At 57.3% G+C, this 12,660-nt stretch overlaps 2 protein-coding genes across 2 annotated transcripts in view; both read left to right on the forward strand.

The window, feature by feature from the left end:
• CFAP65 (cilia and flagella associated protein 65) overlaps window positions 1-9,446 on the forward strand; it is a gene marked incomplete at both ends in the record, with an annotated part of 48,406 nt that extends 38,960 nt beyond the window's left edge. The window contains 5 exons of the mRNA XM_080689315.1: window positions 274-352; window positions 614-773; window positions 8,386-8,389; window positions 8,906-9,058; window positions 9,369-9,446. Coding sequence (XP_080545441.1) covers window positions 274-352; window positions 614-773; window positions 8,386-8,389; window positions 8,906-9,058; window positions 9,369-9,446 — 474 coding nt within the window. The remainder of the gene's footprint in view (window positions 1-273; window positions 353-613; window positions 774-8,385; window positions 8,390-8,905; window positions 9,059-9,368) is intronic.
• Window positions 9,447-9,501: 55 nt separating this feature from the next.
• Window positions 9,502-12,448, forward strand: CRYBA2 (crystallin beta A2; the record flags this gene model as incomplete). Its single annotated transcript, XM_080688837.1, has 4 exons — window positions 9,502-9,662; window positions 10,578-10,719; window positions 11,772-11,914; window positions 12,301-12,448. The coding sequence occupies 4 exons, from the start codon at window positions 9,502-9,504 to the stop codon at window positions 12,446-12,448; spliced, it is 594 nt and encodes a 197-aa protein (XP_080544963.1).
• Window positions 12,449-12,660: the final 212 nt, after the last annotated feature.

Genomic DNA, 12,660 nt, shown 5'->3' on the forward strand with positions numbered 1-12,660 from the left:
GAGGCATGCCACTGGGAGCCAGAAGTTGAGTTCATCAATACCAATAGTGGGCCACCGACTCTACCAAGGGGCTCCCACTGTGAATTGATCCCTAGACCAGGAGATGTTCTGCCTTCCCTAGGACACCTGCCTCTCTCTTCCCCTAACCCCTGCCAGGCAGCTTTGGTCCTCAGCTCCTCCCCGACCAGAGGCAGGTGGGTGGAAAAGTGACATCTGGTGTTGTTCCAGAGGCGCCCAGTTCCCTGGTACCCCCCTTTCCCCCCCTCCGCCAAGGCCTCAGCCCAGGCAGGGGAGGGGGGACTCCGCCTCCATGAGTCAATATTTGCCCAGAGCAAACGTGTGTCGGACAGGTGTGAGTGTGTGTGTGTGTGTGTGTGTGTGTGTGTGTGTGTGTGTGTCTAGGGGAGGAGACTGAGCAGGAGGTATAAGAGTGCGCCGAGCCCGGGCTCTGGCACAAGCTCCGGACGTGGGCTGGGGACCAGGCTCGGCAGGGCGGGGCAGGCGGAGGGCCGGGAGAGCCGGGTGGAGGGTGGCCAGGAAGGGAGGGGCTATCCAGGTGCACCTGCCGTGGCCGCCACTGGCGACTGACGTGTCAGCCGCAGTGGTGCCCTAGGGACGGCGGCGGCGGCTAGCGGAGCCGGCACTGTGCTCGCCGAAGACCAGGACCAGAAGAGATCGTCCAGGGCCACCTCCAGGCCCCGGGTCCTCCGCTCCCGCCCCGCGACGAGCCCCTCGCACAAACCGGACCTGAGCGTTTTGTTCGTTCGGCTCGCGTGAGGCAGGGGCGGCCTCTCAGCACCAGCCCCGGGGCCGGCCAGATCGCCACGCAGGCACCCGCCGCCGCCGCCATATGGGTCGCAGAGGCTGTGGCCGCTCCCAGGGAGATCCGGCTCCCATCCGGCCCCGCCCGCCCTGCCCGCAGATTCTGGGCCGCCCGGCTGGCTCCCGGGCATGAAATGCGGGCTGAGCAGGCTCTACCGGGTGGCGGAGGGGGCTGTGGTCCTGAACAGATGCCCTTCTGGAGATGAAAACCCGGATTGTGGTCCGGCTCTGTCTCAGCGACTTCTGTGGCCTTGGGCAAGTCATTTCCCAGCCTCTCTGTCTTCCCATTTGCAAAATGAGGGGGTTGGTCTGGCCTCCCACAGGAGTGAGGATGTCTGTCTTCCTACCCTGGTTCTTGGGCTTCTAGCCATAGTTTCTGAGCCCCTGATGGGGAAGGTGCAGGCCTTCCCAGGGTTGCAGCAAAAGTTATTAGGTGTGGAATATCTAGGTAAAGCAAGCTGATGGAGTCTCAAATTCACCTCTCGGGATCTCTTTGGGGCTGTTGATATCCTGAGATTTCCTGCCACCTCTCTGGTCCTTCTTTCAGTCTAACCATGTCTGAGATAATCAGACTGATTGAAAAGGTCAAGCATTGGGTCCCGCAACACAGCAACTCACCACCTTTTCTAAACTCCGTAATTCTGAGTCCTCTGTTCACTTAGTTGGGTCGGGCTGAATCTAAGTACCCTCAGCTCAGGTGGTGTTCATGCCTTATTATCTACAACCCAAACCTGGGACAGACCATCCCCCTTTCACCTGCCCCAATGCTACCAGCTGACCTGCAGGAGGGGGGACAGAGATAGCCCCAGCCCTCGGCCTCCTGCTGGAGGCCCTGACCTGATTGCCCCGCACAGGGCCTGGGGTCAGGCTGAGCCTGAGCTGAGTGTCCACCCTGTTAGGCGCTCTCCACCCCCCTTCCCAGAACATCTGGCGATGCTGAGTGGCAGAGGCCCCTAGGTAGGTTCGGTGGAGGAAGCTCCTTGGACAGGAGGTGGAGGCCACCCCTACGGAGACAGGAAAGAGAGTCACAGGTTGCTTCCAATTGAATGTTCCTGGAGATGCTGTCTTGTCTCGCTCACTCTACTGCCCCCACAACTACCCAGAGACCCCACAGGATCTGCTAGGTCCCCGGCACAGGAGGGGGCGGGAGTGTGATGGCTCTGACAGTTCCCAGGCAGATCCCGGGAGAAGGCAGGCTCAGTGGGCTCTTGGTGGAGGCCCCCATCCTGGCCTCCCTGCCTAGGCCTCTGTCCTGGGCTCAGCCCTTCCTCCTTGCCAACAATTTACCTGTCAGCGCCCTGGCCAGGCACACCTTCCCTGCGTTTTTGAGGGAATCCTGTCCCCTCACAAAATCATGGCAGGGAGCTAGAGCTCCCCTCCCACAGAGATTCTAGATTCTGGGGCTGAGCAATTGAGAGGTCTCCCTTTGGACTGACCCCCAACACACACAGTAGCAGCCCATGGAGAGAGTGGTAAGAAGAAGGAAGCCGCTCCGTGCATTATCGAGGTCTCCCCAGACGCCCATCCAAATTCCCTGGCCATTACCAGGGATCCGGCCTCTCCTCCAGGTCCCTCCTCCCCTACTGGACTGGGGCGGAGTCTCCAGGCGCCTGGCAGGCCTGCAGGTGCTTGGCTGGATGGGGGGGGGGGTTCCTCAGCAGCTGGTGTGCGGGCGGCCCCTCCCCCTCCCTCTCTCAGCCAGCGCCTGCTTCCTGTCCTCCCTGTCAGCGCCCCGGGTGGGGGAGGGAACAGGTAGTTGAGAAAGAGGAAAAGGGACTGAGCAGTTGAAATGCAGCCATGGGAGGCCCGGGCAACAGCCAAAGAGAAAGAGCTCCTAGCCTGAGGACACAGGTGGAGGACAGAGCGCCTTGGAGGGGAATCCCTGGGCCCAGGGAGGCTGCAGACCCCTCAGACAGGGAGGGCAAGACCTAGAGGGAGACCAGAGGTAGAGACAAGCAGAGAGACCAGAGAAGAGGAGCAGACACAGGCGCCAGTGTGCGGGAACAGGAGGTGGACCAACAGAGAGATAGATGCAGGGGTGAGCCGATCCTGGCAGGTCGCGGGCAGGTGTGAGGTACCCTGTGTGTGGAGTAAGGGGAATTGCAACAAAACAAACAAGCAAACAAAAACACATCGGGGTTGGCACAAGACCTCAGCAAAGGTGTCCTTAATCAACTGGCACCTTTGGATGAGGTCTGCTGACCATGGGTTGCAAATGGGTATGGCAGGGCTGGAGTTGGGGGGCACCTGCCATTAAAGGACAGACCCGGGAAGCCCTGAGGAGTGATGGGCCCGGGCCTGGCTACATCCCTCCCCTTTTCCCTTTTGGTCACAGCTGGACAGGCCAAAATGTCACTAGGGCTGCTGCCGGGCCCCCACCCTCCCCACCGATTCTGTCCCAGCCTTGGAACCTCTGGGCTTGGAAGACAACCAGGGTTTGTGTGAGGGGGGGGGCTTAGCAGGGGGGCTTGTAACCAGGTGCTAATCCCCATGCAGCCAAGGCAGTCCCGAAGCCTCGCTGACCTTCTTGGAGATTAGTCCCCATGGAGACCACAGGCACTCGCCCCCTCACTCTGGCTGAGCCAGGTGGGTGGCAGAGGCTAGGTGGAGTGGGGAGGGAGCCTTCCCCAGGCATCGCAGGGTCACCACAGGCAGGGCTGGGAGGCCCCTCCAGGATCTGCCGCCAGCTTCTTGACTGGCAAAAATCTGAGGCCCCAGAGGGGGCGTGACTGGCTAGAGCCCGTGTGTGAAGCCAAGAGAAGCAGCCAGAGCAGAAGCCTCAACTGGGCCTCTCTACTCTTCAGCAATATTTCCTGGACAGCAGAGACCCCACACCAGCCCACCTTGCCAAACAAGGCATGCACAGAGTGGTTCCCATGGGGTGAGGCATGAAGGCTTCCCTAGGGCCAGGGTGGGGAGAAAGACATAGCTCCCAGAGCTGCCCTGACTGCCCTGACCGCCCCCAATACAGCCCCGGCCCAGGGCTGGCAGGAAGGACCACGCAAAGAAGACAGTCGTAACCACAAACACTGCAAACATTTGCTGGGTGTGTGCTGCGGGGCAGTTTTGTGTTTTACATGCACTTAAGTCTCCCGACAGTCTTTAAGACAATTATTCCCATTTCACAAAGGGAGAACTGAGAAGCAGGGGTGCAGGGTCATCCAGTTGATAAGCAGTGGAGTCAGGATTCGCTCCCAGGCAGCAGTGCGGCTCCAGAGCCCACTCAGCTCCCAGAGTCTTTGTGATCTCGGCTGGGAGGCTAAGATGATGGCTCTCAGGGCATGCTCCAGTGGCTCCGACACCCTGTGCAGTGCCTGGCACAGGGTGCAACTTGTGGAATATTTGAGGAATAAGTGAGGGAACAAAGCCTACCCATAAAGGAGCACGGCACTGAGGTATCTATTGCATCTCAGAGTGAGGCTGTTCACGTGGGAAGCACAGGGGATCGCATCCACTTGCCTGCAACTGTGGATGACTCTCCATCTGACCACAACCGGACCGACCCATGTGCGCATGCGCAACCCCCTCCCCGGAGCCCTGAGGCTGTGCGCCTGGGATACTGTCATCTGACCAACACCTGGAGCTGCCTTGAATCTCCCTGGATGGTGGCCAGTTTTCTACTGAGGGGCAGAGAAGAGGGGCTCTGCTCCTGGTGGAACGGGACAATGTGTCTGTGTGGGTACAGCTCCCGCCAGAGCCAGCATGAACCTGGGCTGGTCTCTGCACCAGTTATCTCTGTCTCCTGGGAGACCAGCCTTGCACCGCCCCAGGGAAGGAGTTCATCTGCCTGTTCCAGACCTGGGGTGGGGGCGGGGACTGGAGGAACAGGCAGGAAAGGAGAGGTTGATGATAGACTATGTCCAGGGTTGCAGAGGACACCACTGAATTTGCATTTTCAGTCTCCAAAGCCCTGGGTGATTTCCTAGTAAAATAAGGGGACAGAGCGGGAGTAGGCCACCTTAAAGAAAGGACACTAGCCACCAGCACTACTGGGAAGTGGGGCTCTTCATGGGATGTGTCTGGGGGTTTTCAGGCCCTTTCCCTGGGATGGAGACCTGGGTTGGGTACGAGGGACCAACATGTCCCCACGAGGGATGGACATCTGGGTGGGATCTGAGATTGTCACTGTGGGGACTCAAGCTCACGTCTCAGGGTTTCTCTATGGAACCTTATGGATCTATATGGGATGGGTGTTTTGGTAGAACGTGGGGCAGGGCTTGGCATGGTGGTATCCTTAGGATTTCTCTGTGGGAACCTAAGGTTCCTATATAAACTAGATGAAGAGCTGGATGGGCTCTCTGAGGATGATGGGACCTTGAGATCTCTTTGAGGTATAGATCTGAGGATGCTTGGGGGGGGGTTTCTACCTAATGCCCTGCTCCATACCCAAAGGCCGAGTCTGTGGAGAGGGTAGGAGTGCCGGTGCTGAGCTGGCAAACAAAGCCACCTGGGCATCCATCCTTCAGGAAGCAACGCGCACAACTGATCTGGGAAAACAAACAGCAACAGCTGCTGGGGGGGGGGCGTGCGGGGGAGGCTGGGCTGGAGAAGGGTGTGAGGAGAGGAGAAGACCACGGGGAGGGGTCCTCCGCACAAAGAAGGGATGACATCCCCCAGCCCCATTCTGGCATGGGGATGGAGGTACCTGAATTCTCCTTCCCAGCCTCTTCCCCTCAACATCTCTCTCTTCCCTTTTATGGTAAAGATGATGCCAGGGAGGAGTCTAGGGGTATGTGGAACCCTGAAAGATCTTCTGGGCCAATGGTCATAGGTGGTGGTGGGTATGCGGTGTACCAATTTTTTAAAGAGTTGGCTGCAGATGTAACTAAAAGCCATAGGGTGGGGGGACGCTGCAGATTTTTCCTAATGAGGATATTGAAAGGAGGAGGGGCTGGTACCAAGATTACAATTTCAAGCCGGTCGTGGTGGCAGACGCTTGTAATCAATCCCAACATTTGGGAGGCTGAGACAGGAGGATCCCTGTTGGAGGACAGCGTCAGCTACTTAGTGAATTTCTTTGCAATTCAGGCTGTTTCAAAATAAAGAATAAGCTGGGCGTGGTGGCACACGCTTGTAATCCCAGCATTCAGGAGGCTGAGACCTGGAGGATCGTGGTTCGCGGACAGCCTCAGCTACTTAGTGAGGCCCTCTGCAACTCAGTGAGACCTGGTTTCAAAATAAAGAATAAAAGATAAGGCAGGGGGTGTAGCTCAGAGGTCAAATGCCCCTGGGTTCCATCCCCAGACCCGCAAAAAATAAATAAAGAATAAAATATTCGGCTGGGGGGTGTAGCTCGGAGGTAGAATGCCCCTGGGTTCCATCCTCAGTATTGCAAAAAAAAAAAAAAAATTAAAATTTCAGACTGGAATGGGGTGGGGGCTTCTCACCCCAAATCCCAACCAGATGCCCAATTTCAACCTGGACCTCAGGTGCACGGCATTCCCCGGGACCCTGGAACACAAACACACACGCTCAGGAGCCCCTTCTGAGTGATACTGTAGCCTGACCAACACCTGGACTGAACTGGAAACTTTCTCCTCTCTCGCCCGGGCGGAGCCCATTTCTCGGGGACATGCCCAGACCCCAGCTCCAGCTCTGCGCAAACCCTGCTTTGAGGCTAACACACCTGGCCCTCGTCACCGACAGCGCAGACGCACAGCCTGACGCATGCGCCACCCGCGCCAGGGGGTGGGGGTATCTCCCGACCTCAACATCCCACCTACTCCCTCACCCCACAGCAGTGCGGGCTTTCGGACCAGAGAAGTCTGTTTGCGCCCCCTGGTGGTCTAATCCTGAATTGTTGGGTGCAGTTGCAGGAGGGAGGGAAGGTTGGGTCTGATTCAAGTCTCACTCCAGTCTTACCCCAGGCTGTGAAACCGAACGCAGGCAGCGTCTAGAATACCAAAGATCCAGGGCTGGCTCTTGCCCCGCGCTGTAGTTTGGATTCCCCCTTGTGGTTTGGGGAATATACCATTTGTCTAACCACCTCTAGGGTAGAGAGTCAGAAAGTAGGAGAGTCGTCATAACCCCACCTCCAACTAAACCTGGCCCTGGTTGTCCCATATCTGACCAAATCCCTCTACTTGGACTCTACTCCGCGCCCAGTTCTAGGCCACTGGGCCTCCTGAATATGAGCCCTAACAGCAATTGCTCAGCAGTGAAATGGGAGGCTTGGGGAGGGCCTGCCTGTCCCCAGCACTTGTTCTCAGCAACTCAGAACTTAAGGATCGGAGGTGAGTAGGCCGGGCAAGCTGTCAACCCCATACTCCCGGCCCTACTGGAGAATTACCCCTACACCGCTTCCCCATGGCCATGTGCCCCACACAGGATCCTCTTGTTCATTTCCTCAAAGTTTTATTGAGTGTCAACTATGTATCCAGCACTGTGCTAGGCTTGGGATAACAACCAAGAACACCAGCACAGTCCCTGCCCCTTCAGATGGAGCCTACACTCTAGTAAGGAAGACATCTGTACACTCATAAATACAAAATGAAAAAGCTATCTTTACGGAGTGATAAGCATTAGGGAGAAGACATGGTCATGTGCCGGGTGGTAAACCGCCAAAACTGCCTCACCGGGAGGTAAAGAGGAGTCCGCCATGCCACAGTCTTGTGACTAAGACACTCCAGAGAATGGTAACACAGTGAAAAGCCTCTGAGGTGGGAATGGGCTTGGCGGCTGGGAGAAAGGGCAGAGGCTGCCTCCTTGGGCTTCGGAGCTGGAGCCGCCACATCTTACCACCCACAGCAGTCGGGGGTGGGTGGTGGCAGAACTCTGGATTGATCTGAAGCTGGCCAGCTGTATGAATTTGAGTAAGGCTCTGCACTTCCTTTGACTCAGTTTCCACAGTTACACAGGTAAAATAACCTCGTTGGGCTGCGGTGGGTCTATAAAGGAACCACATGACTCACGGGAGCAAAAACTCTTAGTTCCTTTCACACTGGTCTCTCATTCTGCTACTGGAATGTCCCCACCCACCACCACCATGAAGGGATGCTCATAGTTTTGCAAGAAGTCTTTGTGTCTCAGTGACAGCTACTGTGGTTAGGAAATTCTGCTGCAGGCCGTGAGGAAAACTCCTTTCTGGAGCCGCCCTTGGGGCTCCAAGCCTTTTCCCTATCCTCATTCCCTTCTCTCCCTTCCTCTCCCCTCAGCCACACATGGCACTGGTAGGAACCTAGGACTTTCAGTCTAACAGAAGCCCAGGTTCACATCTCAGCTGGGCCATTTCTCCATTGTGACACTTCAAGTTTTTCTTTTCTTTCTTTCTTTCTTTTTTTTTTTTTTTTTTTTTTTTTTTTTTTTTTTTTGCGGGTCTGGGGATGGAACCCAAGGGCATTAGACCACTGAGCTACACCTCCTGCCCTATTTTTTATTCTTTATTTTGAAACAGTGTCTCACTAAGTTGCAGGGGGCCTCATGAAGTAGCTGAGGCTGTCTGCAAAACAAGATCCTCCTGTCTCAGCCTCCCGAATGCTGGGATTACAGGCGTGCTGCCAAGCCTGGCTTCAGTCAAGTCTTGAACCCCTTCTGGGTCTCTGCTTCTTCCTCTGGGGAATGCAGGACGGTGAGCCACCCACATCTCCTAGTGGATGTTGGAATTTAGCTGAGACCATGCACTCAAAAACCTGAGCAGAAAGCCTGGCCTGAACTGGACGTTCAAGCCACTAGCTACTAGCTCTTAGGCTGATGTTGGGACATGATCTCCAGACCCAGTAGCTTGGTGCCTGCAGCATTGCAGATCCAGGGGTCCGAGGGGTGGGGGTAAGGTTGAGATGTTCTTCCAGCCTACCAGTTAGCCCCGATGATGATGGTGGTGATGATGGTGGTGATGGTGGTTCCTAAACACTTAGTACACAAGCTACCTCCTCGGTTCTTGTTTCCGCGCTTTGCGCCGCCTTGCGGAGAGTCCTGGCCATCAGGTCCTCTTGATCCCGGGCTCCAGAAAATTCAGCACCGACCTCGCCAGATCTGGGAAGAGACTCAGACGGAAAGACACCACGGACCGACCCTCCGATCCTGGGGGGGGGGGGAGTTAAGAGTAGGGGCGTAAGGAGCGCGTTCACATTCCTCTCCAAAACAGAGGCGTCAAGGGCTGAAGCAGAGGAGGAGTTTAGACCCCGGGAAGAACTTCCGCTCCCCGTCAGGACCTCGAGGTCTTCGGGCCCCAGGGAGGCCTGGCCCCTCCGCGCCTAACGACCCCGGCCACGGAGCGCTGGTCCTGCCTCGAGTCCGGGTACACCTGCCGGCTCGGGCCCCAAAGAAAGAAAGCGCCGCGTCAGCCTGGGCTCTGGCAGCGGGCGCCGCGCGCTCAGCACTTCCCTTGTCCTGCCCGCGGGCTGCCCAGCTCGGCGGCAAAGGCCTGGGGGAGGCCCGGCTCCCGAGGGAGGCCGGCCTGCTGACTCAGCTCGCCCTCCCCGCCGCAGAGGGAGCGGGGCGGGGGGCAGGCCGGGTATAAAGCCCCGCGGCCCCGCTCGCGCGCAGCCTGCTGTCCCCGCGGGCGGCGCTCACCCACCCGGTGAATACCCGGTGCTGGGGCGGGGGAGGGCGAGGTGGGATCCCGAGGCCGGCGGCCCAGCCCCGGAGCCTGCACGCCCTACCCGGGTCGGGAGCACTTTGGCTAGGCGGGGAGCCCTCCGGAGCTGAGCGCGCGGCCCCGCCCTCCCTGTCCGCAGCGCCATGAGCAGCGCCCCAGCGCAGGGCCCGGCGCCCGCCTGCCTCACGCTCTGGGACGAGGAGGACTTCCAGGGCCGCCGCTGCCGGCTGCTGAGCGACTGTGCGAACGTCAGCGAGCGCGGGGGGCTGCGCAGGGTGCGCTCGGTCAAGGTGGAGAACGGCGCGTGAGTTGGGCTGGGTTGGGGGATGCCGGGCGTCCCCCCACCCCACCCCCGCCCAAGCTCCGAGCCGGGGACCTCAGCTTCCAGTAACCCCGGAGGGGAGGTGCACCAGCCCGGGAGATCCCTCGGCCTGGCCCAAACTCCAGACCATCACTGCACAAATCGCGGGAGAGCGCTAAAGAGACAAATTGAACCCCAGATGGGTGTCCAGGGTAGTTGTGTTCTTTCCAAAGCTATTTTCTTTGCAAAGCCCTCCCGCTGCCCCCACCCTGTTTTCCCGGAGCCCAGCCTGGGGCCCTTGGGTCCTTCGCTGCTACACCAGGTAGGGGATTCCAAAGCTTCCTCATGCAGACGCCTATGTCCTCGAGGCAGGCGCACGTGTTCAGGTGATCTTTGTAACTTGAAAAATGTTTCCAATCTTGGGGAGGGGGGCTGAGTGGGAAACCGGGGCCCTTCAAGCCCAGATAGCAGCCACTTTGGGGTTCTTAACCTGCAGAAGGGACTGGATTGCCGTTTGACCTGCATGTCAGGGGAAGGACCTGGGATTGGAGAAGGAGATTGGGTTTCTTAGTCTTTTTATTTTATTTTATTTGATACTAAGGATGAAACTCAGGGTTAGTCTACCTCTGAGCTACACCCTCAGCCCTATTTCATTCTTTTTTTTTTTCATTCTTTTTATTTTGAAACGGTCTCACTAAGTTGTAGAATGTCTCAGCACATTGCTGAGACTGGCGGGGAATCTGTGCTGCCCCGTCCCGGCCTCCCAAGAACTGGAATTACAAGTGTGTGCCACAACGACGACGGCCTTTCTTGTTTTTTTTGTTTTTTTTTTTTTTTTTCAGCCACAGCAAGCCAGGGGGAAGGGAGGAAGGAGTGAAGCTGGGGAGATGCCTCCCAGCTCCCCTTTCCCTTTTTCAGATGGGTGGCCTTCGAGTACCCCGAGTTCCAGGGTCAGCAGTTCATCCTGGAGAAGGGAGACTACCCTCGCTGGAGTGCCTGGAGTGGCAGCAGCAGCCACCACAGCAACCAGCTGCTGTCCTTCCGGCCAGTGCTCTGCGCGGTGAGCTTGGCCCACTTTCTCTCCTCCTGTGCTTCCTAGCTCCAGGCCCTGGCCCCAGCACGGTGGCGCCAGGGGAGGGTTGTGTAAACCAGCTCCTAGATGGGTGGTAGTGGCACCACTTCTCAGAACCTCAAGGGTTGCCAAACATTGGAATTGTGGGAGTAGGCCAGGCACCTGGAGATCAGCACCACGGACAGCGCCAAGGTCAAGGTGCTGCCTCTGCCATTACACAAGCCTGTAAGGTCCCATCTGGCTGCTCTTAGTCTCATGCACAGCTGTGGAAATGGAGCTCAGAGGAGCAGTGTGACTTCCCAGGGTCACAAAGGACTAACATGAAGATGAGACCAGAACTCAGTTCAGGGGCGAGGCTGAGGTTCAGTCTCACTGCATGTCTGTATATTGGGTGGGGGGTGATGAATCAGATACACCGGAGAGGAGGACCACTCTTCTTATCTGTGCTGACTTAGGTACTGGGGAGGCCCGGGCTGGTCATGGAAGGCAGAGAACCCAGCACAGAACAGCTATCTGTTCCAAGAGGTTAAAGAGCCATGCAGGGGAAAGACTCTGCACTAGGGAAACCAAGAAGGAACTGGTGGCCTTGCCTGTCAGTTTTGCCATCTAGCATACCTTAGCTGAGCCCTATCCTGTGAGTCTGTGTCCATGGCGTGGGCAGGGATTGGGTAGTCAGTAACGCCCTTAGGAATCTGCTTTGGTTAATGGAGCAGACTTCTCTTAGGGCCTCTGATCTTCCTCAAAAAACAAAACAAAACAAAACAAAAAAACCCAGGCTCATTCACAAGATGTCCTCTGTCCCTGATCTGAAAGGGTCTCTGGGAATCCCATCCCCGTCTCATCACATCTGCTCCACACCACAGAAGGGGCCAAATGGGGCCTCTGAGCATCCCAGCTTGCCAGACTGCCAGGGAGTTTAGGAGCAAGTTCTGGGAGGGCCTGTGGGACAGCTCATTCTGGGTGGGGGTGTGGAGCTGAGGGTGTGTCCACTAACACCCCTTTGGAGGGCCTGACCTTTCTGTCCCGCTCCCATGCCTCAGAACCACAGTGACAGCCGTGTGACTCTGTTTGAGGGGGACAACTTCCAGGGATGCAAGTTTGAACTCAGCGATGACTACCCGTCTCTGCCCTCCATGGGCTGGACCAGCAAGGATGTGGGTTCCCTCAAAGTCAGCTCTGGAGCGTGAGTCCTGGAACTGAAATGGGGGATAGGAAGAATAGGGAGACAGTTGGAGCCAAGGAGGAGATGGGGGAGCACTAAGAGAAATGGGGGAGATGGAGGAGGACTTGGGACAAGGGAAATGAGGGGGTGGAGAGAGAGAGGGAGATGAGGGAGAAAGGGAACCGGAGAAGCAGTGAGGTATAGTATAGAGGAAGGGGCTGGAAACATGGTCAGTGATAGGTCAGTGATAGGACAACCCAGAGCAGGATGCAGGTGGGAAGAGGCCCAGGCAGGGAAAGTTAGAGCAAGGTCTCTGGAGCGGGTGTTTGGGAGCTGAGGAGGGAGAACTATGAATGGAGGGCACAGGGTGTGGCCCTACTCACCACTCCTGTTTCCTCACGGCCTAGGTGGGTGGCCTACCAGTACCCGGGCTACCGAGGCTACCAGTATGTACTGGAGAGGGACCGGCATAGTGGGGAGTTCCGTACCTACAACGATTTCGGCACGCAGGCCCACACGGGGCAGCTGCAGTCCATTCGGAGAATCCAGCACTAGGTTCTACGGCCCCAGCCACTGCCCTGAGGACTCCCAATAAAGGATCCTGAATCTGCCTGCCCCTCTGGCCTCCTTCTTGGTGTCTTGCTTTGTGATTTCCATTCTCATCCTTCTGAGGGTCACAACCTGACCTCCCCCCCTCAGGCTTCAGGACCATCTACTACCAAGCAAAAACTGGCTCAGGAGGGATGTGGGTAGGCTCTGGTTTTTCC

The sequence above is a fragment of the Muscardinus avellanarius genome (genome assembly GCF_963383645.1).
Source record: "Muscardinus avellanarius genome assembly, chromosome: 2".
NCBI lineage: Eukaryota > Metazoa > Chordata > Mammalia > Rodentia > Gliridae > Muscardinus > Muscardinus avellanarius.